The sequence below is a fragment of the Oculina patagonica genome, chromosome 7 (assembly GCF_052425735.1).
Source record: "Oculina patagonica isolate OP01 chromosome 7, crgOcupat, whole genome shotgun sequence".
In the NCBI taxonomy this organism is placed as follows: Eukaryota; Metazoa; Cnidaria; class Anthozoa; order Scleractinia; family Oculinidae; genus Oculina; species Oculina patagonica.
The window spans coordinates 23,179,429-23,201,694 of record NC_135764.1 but is presented as its reverse complement, the minus strand read 5'-3'; the positions used below and the strand labels follow the sequence as shown (position 1 = coordinate 23,201,694).

Genomic DNA, 22,266 nt, shown 5'->3' with positions numbered 1-22,266 from the left:
GATAACCAATCAGGTGTGTTAGATTTTGCCATCTGCCCTTGTCGCCCTACCACAAAGTTCAAATTGAAACTTTTGAGACTCTAAGACTTTCAAAACACACGGCGGGTCTTTCATATCCCCGGAACTACAAGCACAATTCTCTGAATTAAAAGGATACTCAGGGAGGAAAATGAATTCGCTTAAGCTTAGTCTCCATCTAAATTTCTTTAAAGTGTTTTCTTAGAATTGGACTTCGCATCCTACTGCGCAACATTTCGCGCGTGCGTCGTAGGCGCGCTCATGTTGACCGAACATGGCAGCGTGTCCGTTGCGGCTAAAACAAGCATGGTAAACTATTTTTTGCTCAAATTTTACTATTTATAAGCCTAAAGCAATTATCCTCTGTTTGTGTAATAAGTGCAATCTTAAGGAAATAAAAGATGGTATATTTTCAGCTTGGAGAAAGACAATGAAGAAAGATATTATTCTGTCAGTGACATAAAAAAGCTACTCGGTAAAAAGCTTCTCTGAATTTTTCCGAGTAGCTTGTGAAATCTTATGTTTATATCAGAAAAATAATAAATCACTAGGCCAGTGCTCGTAAAGAATATAATAATATTGTGACCTCGAGAACACGGAATTTACAAACCAATAAAAAGTACAAGAGGGATTTTCATGCGAGTCAAGCCGGTTTATTTTTCCACTTTAGCAAGACATAGCAATGCACAATTCCCGCAGGATCATTCGGGACATCCCCGCGGGATCATTCGGGACAATACGCGGTTCAATACTTAGAAAATATCGGACCGGCAATGGATCAATCTGATTGGCTGATTTCAGTTATTGGCCCTATAAATACATGACAGCCGTGTAATAATAAAATGTTATTCCCTTTGCTTTCTGCCGTGTATCTATTTCAATATTTCGAGTTCTGTTTTTCTTTGTATTTTCCACACTCACGTAGCATAATTGGGGTCTTGCAGCTGATATCGCAAAGAATTATGAAGCACCTTTAGCGATCTTGTCTTTTTCGCGGGCATGGTTACTTGCTCGTTTAATACCATATTTTGAAAATTGCACCATAATTAGTTAAACCAGGGAAACCACAAAAATTCCCATGTCGACTTTTGTTTCAAGGGAATCATCTTATGAACTGTTTTAGTCCTTACAGTCATTGAGATCTCAATAACGTTTAATGCACATTTGATTATTCACAAGTTTTTGTTTATTCGTAACATAGAAAATACAATATGGAAAAATAATTATATTAAAATTTAAAGCAGTATCATAGTAGCGGAGGCGTGGAACAGTAATGCTTAGTTGAGGTTCCTCGTTTTAGTTTGCCATCTTATGACGGTAAAGAGCTATGGCTATTAAAACAAAACAAATAGGAAACGAATATTTTTCGCATAACTAGGAGAGATGTAAAAGGATTAGAGCCCTTTCTGTGTTATCCTTGGATGTCCAGGAGTAGTAAATGGGGACCAGGAAATTTATTATCGTTATGCATCTTCCACTCTCCTCCACACATTATCTGCACCTTGGTCTCCAAGTCCTTCAAGGATGAGCTGGCGTCGTGGAGCTGAGGGGTGGTGTCATGATCCAAATAACTGATAGGAGAGAGACTAGGCCGGGAGCGGCAAGAAAGGTAAAACAGGTTCTTGGTATCCAGAGAGGAAACAGAGTCCGGAAGCACTTGATGAACAACATAGGTGAATAGGTAGCTCTGGATGTTTAGAACAACATAGGTGAATAGGTAGCTCTGGATGTTTAGAAGCGATAATTATAACGAGAAGGCTAAAACAAACAACGACAACTAAAAAGCTAGCAAGGGCTACAGTAATGATCCATCGAACTTTGTACACTTGGCATTGAAAAGCGATGTGGCTTATAGCTCAGATGTTATATATTTCAAAAGAAAATCTCTTAGCCAGTAGAGTGTCGATTTTAACAGATATGTGTAAACCAGGGCACTCAGTGAAACATTATATGTATCTATACCGCTTATAATCTCTCTTGCTTTATCATTATTTAAACAAACAAAGAAACAAAGAAACAAACAAAAACACTAGCTTGTAGTGTTATTTTAATTACATACAAACGTGGAGGAAATAACTACATTATTTTTTTAGGTTTTCTTTATTGTAACGACTGCAGTTACAAGCTCCATTTTGTAATCTTCTGGTGATCTCACAAACTCTGCTTCCAAACGGTGGTAAAATTCGTCGACAATCACCTTTTTGTTTTCCGGGCTTCGCTCGTCGGAAAGACCTTAATGCCAAAAACAAAGGCAAAAAACATGAGTGATTTTATTGTTTTATTTGTTTCTGCGATGTGATCATTTCGATTGCTTGGGACCTTAAAGGTATTAGGTCAGACAAAGGAAGAGTCTGTGGTGATTCGATATCCGGGTAATGGGCAACCGCTTTCGCGTGTCTGGGCCATGGCCTGTTCGTTGTTGTTTCTATCTGCGTCTAAAAAAACTCAAAATGCTTACAGCTATAGCTACTGTATACAAATGAAAATGTACAATAAAATCGTAAATAAAAACATTTTAAGCGCAGTTTTAAAAGAAGTCAAATAAAAAATCACTTTATTTAAGTGTCAATTTATTTAGCGCTACTGTGCTAATTGAGGACACTCCAAATACCAGGGAACTATTACAGAAAACTTGTTTAAAATCCGAACTGGCAGGAGGCTAAACAGTTGGGTATTTACAAAGCGTGGAGGATTTGAATTCGGGCTTACCGAACACAAATCCATCTGGTGGCAGAGAGGAGGATTTAAACAAAAGCAGGGAGCAGGGGGTGGCGCAGTGGTGAGAGCGCTCGCCTCCCACCAATGTGGCCCGGGTTCGATTCCGGCCCGGTGCCATATGTGGGTTGAGTTTGTTGTTGGTTCTCGTTCCTGCTCCGAGGGTTTTTCTCCGGGTTCTCCGGTTTTCCTCCCTCCACAAAAACCAACACTCTAAATTCCAATTCGATCTTGGATGCACGTACACGTCTTTACGAGTTCCTGAGCTCTTCCGTGTCACGTGGGTAAATAAATTACATTTTTTTACATTCACAAAAAATAAAATTACAATTACAATTACATTTACAATTACATTTTTTTTTTACAAACCCGGGGCCTCCGGATTACAAGTCCAGCGCCCTAACCACTAGGTCACGATGTTTTCTTAAAAGGAGTAGCATTTTCCAAAGTGTTCTGAAGACGGTTCCATAATGCAGAATGTCGTTGGCCGTATGTTACTGAGTTCACAGCTGGAATGTTAGTAAGCGACTGAGAGAGAAGAGTGAAGTAGAAATTTGCGGGCAACAGTGCCCCGTTACCCGCTGACGTCATAGATTTTGCAATGTTGCCCACTCAGAGACTTTTGGCAGGAAACAGTTGTATTTTTAAATGTCATGTGCCAATAAGGGCGCGCTTTGTTGGGGAAAAAGATCCAGCTATATAACAAATGTGCTATTAATGAAGCAAAAACATAGCCAAACATAACAAAAAAGCATTTCGAATGGCTTTAAAAATACAAATAAAACATAATCAAACCTGACAAGAAGCTAAAGTTGCTCCAAGCGCGAATTTCTTCTGCCATTGATTTGGCCGCCATCTTTACGTCTCCAGTCTCGTGGCGTATTTTTGCATGAGGGCAATCAAATGATTTTATCTCCAGTGAAGCGAGAGCTAAGCCTGCCTCTCTCACAGGACTTTCTTCTGACATAAAAGGTAACTGCACTTCTCTACGTGTGCGTATATAGGCAGCTATGGTTGTTTTATTTACTTCATCCTGTTGAATGATAACAGAATTTGTTGCTTACTAACCGACTGACTGACCGATTGATTGCCTGCCTGCCTGCCCTACTGACTGACTGACTGACTGACTGACTGACTGGCTGACTGACTGACTGGCTGGCTTGCTGGCTGGCTGCATGACTGACTGACCGACTGACTAACTGGCTGCCTGCCTCCCTGCACGACTGACTGACTGACTGACTGACCGACTGACCGACTGACCGACTGACCGACTGACCGACTGACCGACTGACCGACTGACCGACTGACCGACTGACTGACTGGCTGGCTTGCTAGATGGCTGGATTACTGAATTGCTGGCTGGCTGGCTGGTAGCTGGCTAACTGACTAACTGACTGACTGGCTGACTGGTTGGCTGTCTGCAGGACTGACTGACTGACTGACTGGTTGGCTGACTGACTGACTGACTGACCGACTGACTGACTGACTGACTAACTGGCTGGCTGACTGACTGACTAACTGAATGGCTGGATGGCTGGATGACTGGATGACTGGATGGCTGGATAGATGGCTAGCTGACTGACTGACTTACTTACTGACCGGCTGGCTTAATTGGCTGACAAACTGACTGTAAATGAATGGTTGTCCGGCTGGCTGGCTGACTGGCTGGCTGATGGACGGACTGACTGACTGACTGACTGACTGACTGACTGACTGACTGACTGACTGACAAACAGACAGACAGACTGACTTACGTATGTATTCATTTCAGAACAAGCTTATCATGAACTTTTGATGCAGTAAGCGGTGTGAAAGCCGGGTAGGTGGTAGACAAACAAAGTAACAAACTTTGCAACTCTTCTTTAAGACAAGATATTTAGCACTGATATATATACCGACAAACCACCTCAAAAAGTGTTAAATTGTATTATTTTCCTTACCATAGTAATTACACCATCTTCTGCCATTTTCTTCCACACATCATACAGCAGTTGGTAAATAGGAACTTTGCAGTTCTTTGTGTTTCCAGCTCTCTGCCCATCGTCATCCTCCGCAAGCAAAACTACGACCAGGGTCCCTCCTAAAAATATTTTATGACATCACCAAATAGCAAGCTACAAATAAACTAAGTATTATTTCGTGGTTACATAAACATAATAAAGGCGATAAATGCCAAGAAAAGATAGAACAACAACTGTGCAACTGTGAGCTCAAAAATTGACATTCAAACTCGCTTACGACAGAGAAACAAATCCACTGTTTAAGTGTGTGATGAACGTTATACCACATGTTGAGGTATGCCATAGGAAATGGCTACCGAATAAGAGTTTCTGTTACCGTGTAGATCCCTTCCTTAATTTTGAAATAATCTTAATATTTTAGTGAATGAAAAAGAAGTTCTGTTGATACAAACTGTCCAGACTATTCGCGACTGTTTTTGCGAACGGGAGGTGAGTTTATGACTACAAATTTGAGTTTAGGTAATGAACGTTTATTCGTTTGTCTCACGATAGAATCGCTTTGAGATGTTGATCGCGACGTTTCGACTGCAATACTGCTAGTCTTCATCAGGCGATGAGGTCGATTGTTTACGCGTCGCTATTACGACCTCATCGCCTGATGAAGACTAGCAGTATTGCAGTCGAAACGTCGCGATCAACATCTCAAAGCGATTCTATCGTGAGACAAACGAATAAACGTTCATTACCTATCTTACACCACGATGAACAATATTCACATATTTAATGACAAATTTGAGTTTGGAATTTGGGCAATTTGCGAGTCCGAATACGATAACAGAATTCCTTATTAAAAAAAAAGAAACAAACAAACAAACAAACAAACTACGTCAGGTTTCTTTTCTGCCTAATATGAGGGTAGCAAAGGGTTTATGCGTGACACGTGAAAAGGGCAAAAATAAGTCTGTGACGCGTGAAAATAGGCCAAAAATTATACTGTGACGCGTGAAAATAGTTAGAAAAGACGCGTGATTCGTGATTTTTGCTGTTTCAAGTACACGCGACTCGTGATTTTGGCTAAAATTTGTACGCGAAACGGGATCACGACACCCCCTTTGCTACCCTCTAATATGGTAGGAGTTCTGGAGAATAGCAAGTCTGGGATAGGGTAGAGATTTTTGGCGTCTAGCCTGAAATAACCCAAAATTCCCAGAGTGCCCGCCGGGCCTGTAGGGTGCGATGACTTCGAGCTGCTAAAGTAACTAAACAGAGGCGAAATGGCGAACACAACTGAATTCTTTACTCAATCAAGATCGCGGGCAAAACGCTACACAATTCGCAATGCACGACGGTACCAGTTAATAAGTGTTACCGGAAGTCTGTACCCCGCTGGCAACGGGAAGTACAAAAATCACTAATTAAATATCATCACATAGGGTACCTGAAGACAACTCCTTAGCTCGCATCAGGAGGAAAGTCTCCCAATCAGCCGCGGCCTGTTTAGTGAAGAGTTCCTTTTCCTCCGCGTTTTGAGATTGATGATGTAACAAACCGCCAGTTATGTTACATGGCGCCTTGCTTAACAATTGAACAGCGATACAGCACAGGCCTAGGTGTATGGAGCCTCGAGGAAAGCACTGTTTGTAGAACTGAGTTCCACACGCTGCCACGTAAACGTTAGGAAATGCCGTGAAGTAGCTCGGAGGCCCTGGGATCAAACCTTGCAAGAAATAACATTGATTCTGTGACAAAATTTTTTTACGCAATATTTTCAACATGTAGAGTGTAATGTTCTTTCGCAATTGCTTATCTTCAAAATTATTTTTTGGGGTGAAAAATGTTTTGGGCCACAATGTAAAGTACTAGTTCTTCGTTACTAGGTCTTTCCATTAAAGTTTATTTCTTACTTAAATTTCTATTCATCGAATCACAGTTTTAGCCTAACGTTTCCTTGTGCAAAGAATGGGACTTTCAAATAAAGTAAATTAATAAACGTTTGACTCTGGGACGAGCGGTCCTGATTCGTGCCGTGGACGGGGTCACTGTGGTGTGTTCTTGGGCAGGACACAACTCTCATAGTGCCCCTCTCTACCTGGGAGTCAGATAAATGGGAACCGGCGAATTGCCGTGGCAACCGAACAGAATGCAGGGCAGTAACCTGCGATTGACTAGCATCCCGTTCAGGGGAAACAGCAATACTTCTAGCCGTTTCATGCCAGTTATGAGCCGCTAGGCTTTACTTACGACAGGTGTACCTTGCAGGAAGGAAAAAAGAGAAGTAAAGTCGTTAACCGGTTGGTCCTCGTAATAAATAAGAATTTCTAGTTCGTTGCCATGTACTTTTCTCAACTCCTCTACGCACGAGTAAATGGCCGGCATTGAGGTCCCTCCATCGGCACATCCGTAGTCAGCTATGGTAAACACAGAACCTGGAGTTATTGGAAAAGATCTCACACATTCCAACGCTATAGGAGTCAGCTCCTTGATACAGGCCATAGTATCTAGGACTTTAGAAGAATACAATCCAGATCCAGCCTCGCCGTGTGGTATGTGTGAATGAGGAACCTGAAAGAAAATCAGTCAGGAGTTTTAATTGTATCTCGAGTGCATTCAGTGTTATAACGAGGGTATTGAGTGTAATAGTATCCACCACCGCGCAAAGAAAGCAGTCCGGTTGCCATTTGTTCAGTAGCAAATGGCTCAACTCCAGGAGTATAAGTAGTTCTTCAGAAATGATTTCACGGCTGGTGGGAGCCCTGAAAAGCTAAGGACTTCAGTCACTGGTCCTTAAATTCGCTTGTTTCGTTTCTCAGCGATTTCTCTTCATGTGAACTCGCGCGAGGAATGAGTTGGGATCGCCCCAGGCCCCTTAGATAAAAATCAAAGATCTCTTCGAGATATCGACTTTTTTGCATGAAGTTAGTATGAGTAGAAGGTTTATCCTGGGCATTGTTGTTCGAACATATCATGGAAGAATTCAAACGTCTTTCAGTTCAAGCATTTTTTTTATTTTCGCGGAGGAAATGCTGTATTTTTCAGTCGCGACGGCTGGGCCCTTTGCGACTCATATACTTTGGCTTGGTTAAAAATGGTAAATTTTGACGCTTGCCTTCAATCGAAATAGTTGTTTCCTTTCGAGTTAGAAAGATTTCTACTCGGCTTAATGCAGGGTTCCCGATAAAGGTTACGCACGACAGAGTTACCTTTTGTCTCGTCACGCACATTGAGAAGTAAATTTTCGTTTGGATATTACCAAAAGCCGCCTCTCCTCGCGTTATTCTTTACCTTACGGCTACACATGCCATTTCTAACGACTACATTTCCAGTTAAACAGTTGGTGTTTTTTTTTCTAATGGCGATGCATTAACTTCTGAACAGAAGCAAACACTTTTAGTTTTTACTGCTTCCACCGGAAGTAATTTCACAACAGGCTACACAAACACTTGTAGATATCACTTCACACCTGCATTGAATGTTGCAATTCTAAATTGTGCAACTCAGCAGAAATAATCAATTGTCACGAAATGAGTTCCCTTTGGTTAACTATTAGCAACGTTTTAGTGTGTGAAAGACTTGTACCAGTACAAATTTGCGTTGTTAATCGTTTTAGGTTAAATTAATATTAGCGCCTAAAGACTTGTACCAGTACAAATTGCGTTCTTAATCGTTTTAAACTTCGCTGCCTTCGAGCGCTGTAAATTTGACAAGTCACGTTTTTTCTACAAGAACGAAAGTGCTGAAGCACAACTATAGAGTGACACTTTACAAGTCACGCGCTTTGATCACCCATAGCGGAAAATATTACCTTAAGAAATTAAAACAGTCCCTTGAGAGTTAACAAGAATGTGGTTCCAGATTACCCCACTTAACCGCTATTCTCCTCCTTTTGCTTGTAAACAAGCAAAAAAAAGTCGAAAAAAGGTGAAGGCAGATTGAGCTCGCCTCAGTTCCAGTTCAGTGATAATGAAACCCTAGCCTCCATGAAAAGCGCCATCTTGTGCTGATTAATATCGTGTAGGGGCCAATTTAGAAGGTATTTTTTTTTCTTGTTGGATCTAAGATATACTTACGCTTCCAACATTCTGTTGCCGCGATGTCACAGTATTAATTTGGTATTCCCACGCGGTTAAAACTTTTGTTCTCTCTTAGACCATGTCAGAGTTTGCAGAACAAACATTATTTTCGCAAATAATGGCGGTTCCTAAGTAGGTTTGATGTATGATGACGTTTCAGAGGTAGTTAAAATTTTTATTTATGGTGTGCATGGAGGCTACGTTTGAATGATTACATTTCAATAATTTGAAATAATGCAGATTAAAATCACTCTGGATTTCTAAAAGTCATTTCTAAACGGATCGCAGTCGTTTTTTTGGAGTTTATGTTTGACTGTAACTTCCAAAAAAGCTCAGTTACAGCTTTTTTTCGATCACACGCGCCCTCCAACGACATTTTTCTCTTGTTTGAAAAGTGAGTTTTGATGAACGTCAATCATCCGTTTCCACGACAATGATCGCTTCTTCGCGCCAGTTTCAATTCGCCGGTCCATCGCCAAACACATCGACGAGACGACGCACAGCCTTACATGTAACTTTTGTTTACATGAAAGAGTTATGAGCAGTTATGATTTCGAAAGACTTAACGGACCGAACGTAGTGAAATAAGCTTACTGGCCGGTTTACGGCCGGCTCAAATATTTTCCGAAAGACGGCTTGGAATGTCGAAAACGAAAGCTTGGTTAATTTATATTGCGGCCGGCAGTTTTGAACACAAAACGCGCTCAACTTTCTGAACGTTTATCACAATGACGGCCAGGAAGGTGCAACGGACTCAAGGTAAGTGCATATCTACTGAATTACGGCCGGAAATTTTAAACTGAACGGACTCAACAAAAATACATTTACCGAATCACGGCCTGGAATACAGGGTCGTAACCAGGTATATGGGATCAGGGATCACAGCCTTGGGATCGGGATCACAGCCTCGGGATCGGAATCATGGACCCGGGATCCCGGGTCACAAGTCATGGGATCCGGATCGGCCAATCAGATGGGATCAGAATGGAATCAGGGATCAAATAATGTTGCCACATTTTGGGGATCAGGAATCAAAATTTAGAGCTAAAATTTGGGATCAGCGATGAAAAAATATACCTGGTTACGACCCTGTGGAATAGATAAAGACAAAACGGACTTGACACAAATTTATTGACCGAATTGACACGGCCGCCTGAAACTGTGAAGACGAAACGGTTTTTCCTGCCGAATTTCTTAAAGTTATGTCTGGGTATTTTGAAGACTAAATCGACCAAACTCAAATGACACTGAAATGAGGATGGCTGATGGCTCGGAATTGAACGCTCAGTGCACAGGCAGACAAGTCTCTGTGTTTGAGGACGCGTGACTTAAGCGTCACGGTATGCGCTATTTGATCCCATACATTCACTGTAATTTGTAACGATTGACCTCCGCTTGAGTCAACTGATCGTGAGAAATACTCCATAAAATACTGAATTTCGCATCTTTTCATCCCAAACGTTGATCTACTGTAAGCCAGATAAATAAAGTTCACTTACCTTTCATCTTTTGTATGATCTTTTGTGTTTTCATGGGGTTTTGAGGCCGTTAATTCCTCGATAGTCGTCACCGCCCCCAGCTACTTTATTTATCTGGCTTACAGTAGATCAACGTTTGGGATGAAAAGATGCGAAATTCAGTATTTTGAGGTCAATCGTTACAAATTACAGTGAATGTATGGGATCAAATAGCGCATACCGTGACGCTTAAGTCACGCGGCCTCAAACACAGAGACTTGTCTGCCTGTGCTTCAAAACTCCCGTCAGCAAATATTCGGTAAATTAACCAAGCTTTCGTCTTCTACATTTATACAAGCCGTCTTTCGGAAAATATTTTAGCCGGCCGTAAACCGGCCAGTAAGTTTATTTCGCTACGTTCGGTCCGTTCAGTCTTTCGAAGTCAACTGCTCATAACTGACGTTCATAACTGTAAACAAAAGTTACACGCGAGGCCACCTGATGCGAGGCTTTGCGTCGTCGTCGACGTGTTTGGCGATGGAAACGGATGATTGACGTCCATCAAAACTCATTTTTCAAACAAGAGAAATGTCGTTGGAGGGCGCGTGTGATCGGATCAGCTGTAATTCTCATAATAAGGCTTCATAGCCTTATTCATTCAATCTTTATAAGACTCCTGCCTACCGTTATCTTGTCAGTGTTGCACTTGTCGTCGGTCTGTTCCATGTTGAATTACCGATTGGCCGACTCTTATCTGTAGAGTTAACGTGAATTCTTGATTAGCTTTTTAACCACGCTTTAGACATCACTAATGAACTCAGTATTTCACACTTGATACCTTCCGAAATGTTGAGTATTCCTGTGCTGCTTTGGATAACATTCTGTACTGTTTAACGAGTCAACTTAAGTTAGTGTAGGCGAATTAACTTGCAGGCTAAATGACTTATGGGCAGTCTAGTGTGTAAGACCCTCGATATCTGAGTATTTAAACATGTTTACAATTCAAAACTATCTGAAAAAAGGCTCTACGTACCTCGAAGAGTGAGAAACTTTACCAGTGTTTTACAATTAAATGTTCGCAGAAACGCATAAAGCCATCAATTTATTGGTGCCGTATGTTATTTACGAAATGGTAGCTGCGGTTATTTACGTCACGCAAGCGTTTCCAGTCGAGCAAACACGTCATTATTCAGCAGTTTATTCCCGCATCCCGATACAAACCGTTATACTTTAGCCTCTGCTGACGTAATACGACCAACGAAGCATATAGTTAATAAATTAAGATTGACCGTGGCGCCTGTGATAAAATTGTCGCGTTTTAGTTTGAGAGCGTCGCGGTGCCCTAATGGTTTATAGCGCACTGGACTTCAGTCGGATCGAGCGGTCAGGGTTGGCGCCCTGGTCGAGGTACTGGCTTGTGTTCTTGGGCAAAACACTTTTGGGTGTCTAAAACCATAATTTAAACCTCTCCAAACATAACAATATTAAACCCAAAAACAAGGTCGATTGTTAAGAGGTTGCGGGCAACCGGCTGAGCGTAGAGGCTCTCAAAAATAGTTATTTTGAAGAAAATCGGCCATGGAATTTTTAATACCTTTGCCTATGCATTTTCTTTCAATTACGAACGTTCATTGGTCTGCAAAATTACAAAGGCACACTCGAATAAACAGAAAAGCTCATTTTGTTCACAAAGATACTGCTAAGAAAGACAATTCTTGAAATTTTAGAAATTTGCTTGGTTATTAACTTTGAAGCCTGTGATTTATTTTTAATGCAGTGCATCTATTTCAATATTTCGAGTTTTGTTTTCCTTTGTATTTTCCACACCCACGTAAGATAATTAGGGTCTTGCAGCTGATATCGCAAAGAATTATGAAGCACCTTTAGCGATCTTGTCTCTTTTGCGGGCATGGTTACCTGCTCTTTCTTTACTTTATTTAAAGAAATTGCACCATAAACAGGGAAATCACAAAAATTTTCATGTCAACTTTTTTTTCAAGGGAATCATCTAGTTAACCGTTTTAGTCCTCTCTCCTCCGCAGAGGCTCCTTTAGTGGGGGGAGGCGAAAAACACAGGGTGGGGGGGGGGGGGCGAAAAGCAAGAAAAATGAAAAATAGGGGGACCGCTTTCGTTTCGATTCTCTCCAGGCTCTGCGCGCTTACTTTTCACCTCTCCCCATTTCCCAGCCCGTATGGAACACGAAAATTTCACCATAAACAGGAAAATTACAAATATTTTTATGTCAACTTACTTTTCACCTCTCCCCATTTCTCAGCCCGTATGGAACTAGCCTCCTATGCAGACGTTCTTTGGGCTCGTCACGCGTTTCTCCCCCACGAGCCCAAAAAACGTCTGCGTAGGAGGCTAGTATGGAACAGAAAGAGGCCTCTGCAGAGGAGAGAGGTTTTAGTCCTTACAGTGATTGAGATCTAATTTAATGCACATTTGACTATTCACAAGTCTTTATTAATTGGTAACATAAAAACTACAAAGTGAAGAAATAATTATATTAATATTTATAGCGGTATAGAAGCAGTAGAGGCGTGGAACAATAACGCTTACGCAATTAGGCTTCCTCGTTGTAATATACAATCTTGTCTCGGTTAATAACTGTGCCTTGTAAAACCAAAAAAGTGGACAAAATATTTTTTCTCATAACAAGGAGAGCTGAAGAAGGATTGTAGCCCTTCCTGTATCATCCTTGGATGTCCAGGGATAGAAAATGGGACAAGGAAATTTACTACCGTTATACGACTTCCACTCCCCACATTATCTGCCCCTTGGTCTCCAAGTCCTCCAAGGATGAGCTGCTCTTAGCTGCTGGTGGTTGCTATTTGGAAACCCTAGTGGGTGGTGTGATGATCCAAATAACGGATGAGAGGGAGACTATACTGGGAGCGGCAAGAAGGGTGAAACAGATTCTTGGTATCAGGAGAGGCAACCGTGTCTAGAAGCACTTGATGAACAACATGAGGGAAAAGGTAGCTGGATGTTTAGGAGCGAAAACGAAATGGCTAAAACAAACAACGACAACTGAAATGCTAGCAAGGGCTGCAGTAATGATCCATCGAACTTTTTACACTTGGCATTGAAAACGATGTGGCTAATAGCTGAGATGTTACATATTTCACAAGAAAATATCTTAGCCAGTAGGATATAATGTCGATTATAACAGATATGTGTAAACCAGGACAGTCAGTAAAACATTGTATGTATCTATATACCGCATATAATTTCTTTTGCTTTATCATAAATTAATTAAACAAACAAACAAACAAACAAACAAGCAAACAAAAACACTTGGTTGCAGTGTTATTTTAAATACATGCAAACTTGGGGGAAATAATTACATTATTTTTTTAGGTTTTCTTTATTGTAACGACTGCAGTTACAAGCTCCATTTTGTAATCTTCTGGTGATCTCAAAAATTCTGCTTCTATACGGCGGTAAAATTCGTCGACAATCACATTTTTGTTTTCCGCGGTCCGCTCGTCGGAAAGACCTGAAAAATATTAGCGATTTATTATTCAATTTGTTTCTGCAATGTGATTATTTCGATCGCACTTTGGGGCTTCGATATAAAGTCAGATTACCAAGTCAAAGTCTTTGGCAATTCGATTTCCGGGTAGTAGTCAACTGCTTTCGCTTTTCTGGGCAATGGTCTGTGTAGTTCCAAGAAGTAGAAGTTGAGATGTAAAATAAAATAGATCAAATCACTTCTCAAACACTTTCTTCAGGCTAATAAAAATGTTTTAAGGGCAGTTTTAAAAGATGTCAAAGGAGTACCACTTTCCAAAGTGTTCGGAAGAAGCTTCCGATAATGCAGAAGCGGATTAGAAGAAGGCACGTGCACGTTGGCCGAATGTCACGTGGTGGGCGATATTCTTGTAAGAGGGTCGATAAATATACCCGGGATAGTCAATGAAGGGTATTGAAAGTAATGAGTAGAACTTTCAAGGTTATGCGCGATTTGAAAGGAAGACAGAATAGACCTCAGAGCATAGCGGCGTGCAGAAGACTGGACGAAATCTCATGAAACTGAAACAATTCTAACTTTGGGTTGAGCAGCCTGTCAAAACTCAAAGACCTGATAGTCTTAGAGAGATAATACATAAATTTGTATTAATTGTCATCTCAGGATTTGAGTTGTGGGACATTTTCTATCGTTGAAGCAAAAGCATAGCCAAACCCAACGTTCCTGCTGTTTTTCAACACAAAACCCATTTCCAATGTCATTAAAGATACAAGTAGAACATTATCAAACCTGACAAGAAACTAGAGTTGCTCCAAGCGCGAGTTTCTTCAGCCATTGATTTGGCCGCCATCTTTACGTCTCCGGTCTCGTGGCGTACTTTTGCATGTGGGCAATCAAACGTTTTGATCTCCAGTGAAGCGAGAGATAAGCCTGCCTCTCTCACAGGACTTTCTTCTGACATAAAAGGTAACTGCAGTTCTCTTCGTGTGCGTATATAGGCAGCTATGGTTGTTTTATTTACTTCATCCTGTTATATGATAACAAAATTTGTTGCTTATACTAACGACTGACTAACCGATGGACTGCCTGCCTGCCTGTCCGTCTGACGGGCAGACTTACTGACTGACTGTCTGCCTGATTACCTGTATGACTGACTGACTGATCTGATCGTGACTGACTGACTGACTGGCTGCCTTGCTGTATAGCTGGCTAACTGCTGGCTGACTGACTGACTGACTAACTGACTGGCTGTCTGACTAAGTGGATGGATGGATGGAATGATGAATGGTTCGCTGGATGGATGGATGGATGGATGGATGGCTATCTGACTGACTGACTGACTGACTGACTGACTGACTGACTGACTGATGACTTACGTATTCATTCATTCATTAGCTTATAATGAACTTTTGATACAGTAAGCGGTGTGATCGAGGGAGAATTTAGAACTGATGTATACAGACAAACCACCTCAAAAAGCGTTACAGAAAGGTATATTTTCCTTGTCTTCTGAGTTAAACCCCTTACCATTGTGATCACACCATCTTCTGCCATTTTCTTCCACACATCATACAGCAAATGGTAAATAGCAACTTTGCAGTTCTTTGTGTTTCCAGATCTCTGCCCATCGTCATCCTCCGCAAGCAAAACCACGACCAAGGTCCCTCCTAAAAATATTTTATTACATATATAGCGAGAATTTTGGGCGATAAACCTTGCAAATAGATTTCTATATTTGCTATATTTCACATGTGAGAAAAGCGATACGTCCAATCAGCTTCGCGTATAGCTTTCTTCACATGTGAAAAATATAACCAATCAGCGTCTAGAGTGGAACGACCCAACCAATCAGAGCGCGCGAACTCAAATGGTTTCCAACAAGGTTGAACAGCGAGCGGCAAGTTTGCTCCCGACGGCAGTTTATGCTTTGAAAAGATGGCTACACGATTTGTTCCTTAATAAATTAAACCTTGGTCTTTGGAGAACTTTATGGAAAGGCAAGCAAACAGGAACTCGTAAAGTAAAACCGAAAGGATACAGTAATGAGATGATTACGATAAAAATCATTCTTCAAAGGCGGAGCGAAGACAAGCGAAGTGTCCATAAATGAAAGCGAAGCCGGCGGACAAGAATTTCTTTCAAACTTGCAACGCATCCGCAGACTTTCTAAGAATATTCAAGCACTCTTGGGAACACCATGGTAAAGTAGATTGTATTTCTGGATGTGGATTTACGTCGCAATTATTGCTTAATTAACTGACTCCTTGTGTTGTCACAATTTTGTTCAAAATTCGCCTGCATGTTTAGTTGATTCGCTTGTAGCGACGCTTACTCGATGCGATACCAAAAGTTTTGCTTTTAAAAAGTAACGCAATGTGTTTAATTAAAAAAGGTTTTTTTCAGGAGATTTTGTTGGCAGTAGTTTTTCGAATTTGGGTAAAAGTGAATTCGCTTGGAAAGCGATGTGTATTTTGCTGCTTTGTTTTTCCTCCCTCTACGGTCCAACTGTAACATTTCAAAGGTTTATGAATTAACTTACGAGAAAAATCGCGTCAAGTTTACAATGGTTGAATTCTCGTTATATATATAATAAACAAATTACAGCATAGAAAGTGCTTTGTACGGATTTTTATTCACTCGTTGCAAAACTTTGAAAAAACTCACTCGTTCGCTTCGCTCACTCGTACGTTTTTCCAAAGTTTTGAAACTCGTGAATAAAAATCCGTACGTCGCACTTTCTATGAAGTAATCTATATTTATTGCAGCTTCAAATAAACTGAGTATGATTTCGTGGTCACATAAATACAACGGAAAAGACAAAACAACTGCGGGTTCAAACGTTGACATTATTCAAACTTACCGTACGACAGAGAAACAAATCAATTGTTTTTAAACAAACGATGATAACTCGATTTCTCACTCGTTCGAATTCGCTGCACTCACTCGTGAGATATCGATTTGAACACGAGAAGATAAATTTCATATCTCCAAGCAACCATGTATTATTTTGTTTCTTTCATAAACCTACTAATAACGAGGTTTTTGTGGATTTTCCGAAGATTTCCAAAGATTTTCAAAATGCTGTCCGAATGTTTCCGATCCTTTTTACAAATTTTCCGAAAACTTCCAAAGATTGCCGAAGATTATCGAAGAAGATCCAAAGATGTTTTGACTCAGTATCGATAAACTTTGGCTCACTGACCACTTAAACATTGCAAACTTGTCAGCACGTGGATGGTGATATCAAGCACACATAAAAATTATCATAATTTTACACACGTCGAGATAGCCCAATGAACAGGATATCATTTACTGGGAAACCGTTCAGTGTAACTGACTTCTATAACAAATAGCGGTCTGGGTGGGGTAATGGTCTAGAACGGCGTATGGGTTACAGAGCCTAAGCGGCACACCCCAACTCATAATTTCCCAACAACTCCCGGGCCAGCAGTGTACCTGATGATAACTCCTTAGCTCGCATCAGGAGGAAAGTCTCCCAGTCAGCTGCAGCCTGTTTAGTGAAGAGTTCCCTCTCGTCTGGGTTTTGAGATTGATGATGATGGAAACCACCAGTTATGTTACATGGCGCCTTGCTTAACCAGTGAACAGCGATACAGCACAGGCCTAGGTGTATGGAGCCTCGAGGGAAGCACTGTTTGTAGAACTGAGTTCCACACGCTGCCACGTAAACGTTAGGAAATGCCGTGAAGTAGCTAGGAGGTCCTGGGATCAAACCTTGCGAGAAAAATGGTAAAAAGGATAGAAATATGTGACATAATTTTTTATGCAATATTTTACTTTACATGGAGTGTAATGTTTAAGATGCGGTTATCAAAATAAGCTTTTGGTTACAAATTTCGTCTACCCATTTACGTTGCTCACTTATTTACTACCATTCATCAAATCCATAAATATGACCTATGTTTTCCTCGTGTAAAGAAAAGAACATTATATTTCAAATAAAACCGTGACAATAAACGTTAAAATCAACGATGTTTGACTCCTGAACGAGGAGCCCTGACCGGCCGGGTAATTGTGTTGTGCTCTTGGGCTATACACTTTACTCTCACAGTGCCTATCTCCACCTGGGAGTAAAAATAGGAACTGGCGAATTGCCGTGGCAATCGAACAAAATTTTGGAGAGTATCCTGCGATTGACTAGCATCCCATTTAGGGAGAGTAGCAATATTCCTAGCCGTTTCATGCTACGGGCAGTTATGAAGGGGCTGTTATGAGCCGCTAGGCTTTACTTACAAAAAGTGTACCTTGAAGGAAGGAAAAAAGAGAAGTAAAGTCATTAACCGGTTGGTCCTCGTACTGAATAAGAATTTCCAGTTCATTGCCATGTAGTTTTCTCAACTCCTCTACGCACGAGTAAATAACCGGCATTGAGGTCCCTCCATCAGCACATCCGTAGTCAGCTATGGTAAATACAGAACCTGGAGTTATCGGAAAAGATCTCACACATTCCAACGCTATAGGAGTCAGCTCCTTGATACAGGCCATAGTACCATGGACTTTAGAAGAATACAATCCAGATCCAGCCTCGCCATGTGGTATGTGTGAATGGGGAACCTAAAAGAAAATCGGGTAAGGTTAAATAGGTGGCGTGTCGGCCGACAAACTACAAACGCATTTTTTCATTTTTTTTCTCTTTGTTTTTGGTAAGTTTTTTGTGTGTTGAACTATTCATTTTTGTCACTTATTTTTCAGCCATAAAAAGAGGTGGAAAGGACGAAAATATACACGATACCTGCGCCATCTTTTTATCTAAGTAAGTAAGTAAGTTGCCTTTATTTAAAAACACGATTTGGATAAAAGCTTACAGCTTGTGGGGTCGTGTAAATTAAAAGTATTAAAAGTTAAAATCAATCAGTATAATATCAAATGAATTGAGTGTAATAGTATCCACTTCCGCGCAAATAAAGCAGTCAGTAGTAAATGACGTAAATGGTTTAATTACAGGAGTATAGGCTGTTCTTCAGGAATGGTTTGGGGAGCTGTGATGACGCAGTTATGCGAGCACTCGCCTTTCACCAATGTGGTAGGAGTTCGATTCCCGGACCCGGCGTCATATGTGGATAGAATTTGTTGTTGGTTCTCGTCCTTGCTCAGAGCGTTTTTTTTCTTCCCTCCAAAATAACAACACTTCTAAATTCCATTTCGATCAGGAATCCGAGGGCCACAGGTTTGTTAGTCGCAAGACTATTAAGTGCTTCCCTTCCTTGGAAAATAAGACGATTTATTGCACGGCTGGTCCCTTGTTGGTGACTATCGTTTCGACAACCTCTTTAGAGAATCTCTTTAGAGTCGAATCTCTTTAGAGTCGAATCTCTTCAGAGTCGAGTGAAAGTTGTTTGTCAGTTGGTGGTCAATGACTGGTCCTTGAATTCGCTTGGTTAGTTTCTCAGCGATTTCTTTTCATGTGGACTCGCGCGAAAATGAGTCGGGCTCGCCCCATGCCCCTTAGTTAAAAAAAGGTAAAGGCAAAATGAGCTCGCCCCAGTTCCAGTTAATAATAAAACCGTAGCCTACATGAATCAAAGCCCCTATGGGCTGTCTCGTGTTACGCATATTTCAACAGTTACTAACAGTTATAACCGACTCCAACAATTAACATTAAAAATAGTTTCCTAATGTGGAGAAATATACGAGAATAATACAGGGCAAAGAGAATTGTGGATTGTTGATACTGTAGTTGCCATTTTTGATGTGTTTGATCCCGCATCTCGCGTTTAATTTCAGGACATCCTATGTTTTTTTGCCTACAAAATGGAAGGTGTCTCTTTCTCGCCAAAACAATTTTATGTATTCCGCCAGTATTTTTCCTATTTGGCATCTTGTCTTGATTTTTAGCTTTGAAAAACTCTTACATAAGCAAGTCCACAACGACAAACCAATGAAGAGTGCCGGATCCTTTGAAGACCTGAATCAGTAAAAATCTTGAGATAATATGCAAAAAACGGTAAGCTGATCCTACGGCAAGAGAAAAGATTGAAACAAAAGAAGATAAAACAGTTGTAGAATATATTTGCCCGATATTTCGGTTTGAAAAACAAACCTTCTACGGGGGCTAAAAAAAAGTGAATACTTATAAAAAATGAACGTTACATATAAGAAATTTGAAATATAACAAAACAGATTCTGATAGGCTAAAAAGTGAGCTAAATGTCGCTAAAAAAGTTCATCGCGTCCGTCTTGTTTACAAAGTTGAAAAGATGCTAAAATAGCGAACCATGTAACGCATAACAAGAATAAAAGAAATAAATGAGACCAGAGGGAAGTATTTTAACCTCATCCGGCATTAAACTTATTTTAATACGGGGCTGTTAGAACTGCGAAAGTGTGAAGTGATAAACAGACGCAGGGAGTTTCAACTGTATTGGGGGTGGGGGGGGGGGGGGGGGAGTTTTTCTGTTTTTGTATTGCATTATAGTTGCAAGACATATAGACTTATACAGGCGCTAAGAAATATCACTGTAACATTAAGTACTCCTAAGCTCCTCCGATTAATGTACAAGCCGCTTTTCATATCTCCCTGATGCTTACGTACTCGCATTAGTGATTCTAATGTGACCAATGAAGAGGGAATTTTCAAGCCTGCTAACTATAGCGCAGCCAAATTATTACTAAGTTGGTCGGCCTACAGCACTCAGCTATTACAACATGTGTAGCAATTCCACTCGAAGAAAAACCACATATAACGCCAAGAGCGTTAGAATGAACGTCTAAAAACTGTACTTGAAATACGACCACGAAAGGTCGATTTCTTACCTTGTTCCCTTGCTACCTTATCACTTCGTTACGTTACGTGAGGTCTTACACAAAGCGCTATCATGGGCCAGCGGATCCATACGATATTCTCGTGTTACGTGACGGTCACGTCGTTTAACACGAGACAAAAACGCCATCTTGTGCCTGATCAAACTTTTGTAGGGGCCGATTTGGAAGGTAGTGTTTTTCTTGTTGGATCACCGATATACTTAGGCTTCCATTTTTTTTTTTTAAACAAACCACAACTAACATTCGGTTGCCGCGATGTCACAGTATTAAATTTGGTATTCCCATGCGGTTAAAACTCTTTCTCTTCAGACCATGTCAGAGTTTGCAGAACAAACATTATTTTCGCAAATAATGGCGGTTCCTAAGTAGGTTTGATGTATGATGATGTTTAAGAGGTAGTTAAAACTTTTATTTCAGAAAGCTTGACTCGATATTACCATGGAGGCTACGTTTGAATGATTACATTTCAATAATTGGAAATAATGCAGATTGTGTGTACATCTACATACATTAACATATTATGTGAATGTTTTATTCTATATACACTCATTTGTTATGCGAATTTTTACAATATGTAAAATTTAAATTATTCAATAAATTATATTCTGACACTTATATACAGAACGGCAATCTCGCCGTTGATCAACGGCGAGGTAATTCTGTCTGTATAAAAAAAGTCACCAAAAACTCGCCGGGTGATCAACGGCGAGATAACTCTGTCTGTATGAAGAAGGAAACGAAATGCCGTTCTATATAACGTTGTTAATTTATCATTACATATTGTGAAGTTGACGTAATTTTTCTCGTTCTATATATTTCCGGATATATTCTAACTATTACATATTATGTGTTTGTCTGATCACCGATGCAGATTAAAATCGCTCTGGATTTCTAAAAGTTATTTCTAAACGGATCGCAGTCGTTTTGTCGCGTTTATGTTTGACTGTAACTTCTAAAAAAGCTTTGTTAATTCTCATAATAAGGCCTTACTCTCATTCATTCAATCTTTATAGGAAGACTCCTGCCTACCGTAATCTCGCCAGTGTCACACTTGTCATGTGTCTGTTCCATGTTGAATTACGTATTGGTCGACTCTTATCTGTAGAAATAACGTGAATTCCTGATTAGCTTTTAAACCACGCTTAAAACATTACTAATAAACTCAGTATTTTACACTTGATCCCTTCCGAAATGTTGAGTATACATGCGCTGCTTTGGATAACATTTTGTACTGTTTAACGAGTCAACTTGAGTTAGTGTAGGCAAATTAGTAAAACACTCGACATCTGGGTATTTAACGTACCTCGAAGAGTGAAAAAGTCGAGCAGTGTTTCACAATTAAATTTTCGCAGAAACGAATAAAGCACTCAAATTATTGGTGCCGTATGTTATTTACATAATATCTGTCCACGTTTCAAAGGCCTGGAGGACACAGACAAGAGATAAATAATCATGCTTGCAAAATTTCTTATGTTTGTGTCCTCTTGGCCTCGCTATGAAGCCAAATTTTAATATATCGAAATCGTCCTATTGCTTATGTTTTGTGGAGTTTGAGATAAGTAAACGTCAACACTGAAGGACAGAAAATATAAACAGAAAACCTCACTGAAAATTAAAAAACTGAAACCAAAATTCACGCTAGCTAATCCTGGATTGAGGGTCTGAATGGGGGTACCTCGATAACACTAAACACTTAATTTTTTTGGGCCTGTAACATGAAACAGTAAAATTTTGAGGCATTTTAACACTAACAGTAAAAAATTCACTGTAACAGTAAATTGTCTTA

The 22,266-nt window shown here is 40.3% G+C and overlaps 2 protein-coding genes across 2 annotated transcripts; both read right to left on the bottom strand.

Annotated features, from left to right (window-relative positions):
• Nucleotides 1–1,963: 1,963 nt before the first annotated feature.
• LOC144659798 (uncharacterized) lies at nucleotides 1,964–11,326 on the bottom strand. Its single transcript, XM_078520312.1, has 7 exons — nucleotides 11,255–11,326; nucleotides 10,906–10,975; nucleotides 6,947–7,256; nucleotides 6,133–6,411; nucleotides 4,674–4,813; nucleotides 3,529–3,766; nucleotides 1,964–2,250 (listed from the first exon to the last, which is right to left on the bottom strand). The coding sequence occupies exons 2-7, from the start codon at nucleotides 10,945–10,947 to the stop codon at nucleotides 2,108–2,110; spliced, it is 1,152 nt and encodes a 383-aa protein (XP_078376438.1). The 5' UTR covers nucleotides 10,948–10,975; nucleotides 11,255–11,326; the 3' UTR covers nucleotides 1,964–2,107.
• A 1,450-nt stretch (nucleotides 11,327–12,776) lies between these two features.
• On the bottom strand, nucleotides 12,777–21,853 carry LOC144659797 (uncharacterized). The gene is made up of 7 exons (XM_078520311.1): nucleotides 21,784–21,853; nucleotides 21,510–21,579; nucleotides 17,963–18,272; nucleotides 17,154–17,432; nucleotides 15,225–15,364; nucleotides 14,487–14,724; nucleotides 12,777–13,724 (listed from the first exon to the last, which is right to left on the bottom strand). The coding sequence occupies exons 2-7, from the start codon at nucleotides 21,549–21,551 to the stop codon at nucleotides 13,582–13,584; spliced, it is 1,152 nt and encodes a 383-aa protein (XP_078376437.1). The 5' UTR covers nucleotides 21,552–21,579; nucleotides 21,784–21,853; the 3' UTR covers nucleotides 12,777–13,581.
• Between the last annotated feature and the right edge of the window lie 413 nt (nucleotides 21,854–22,266).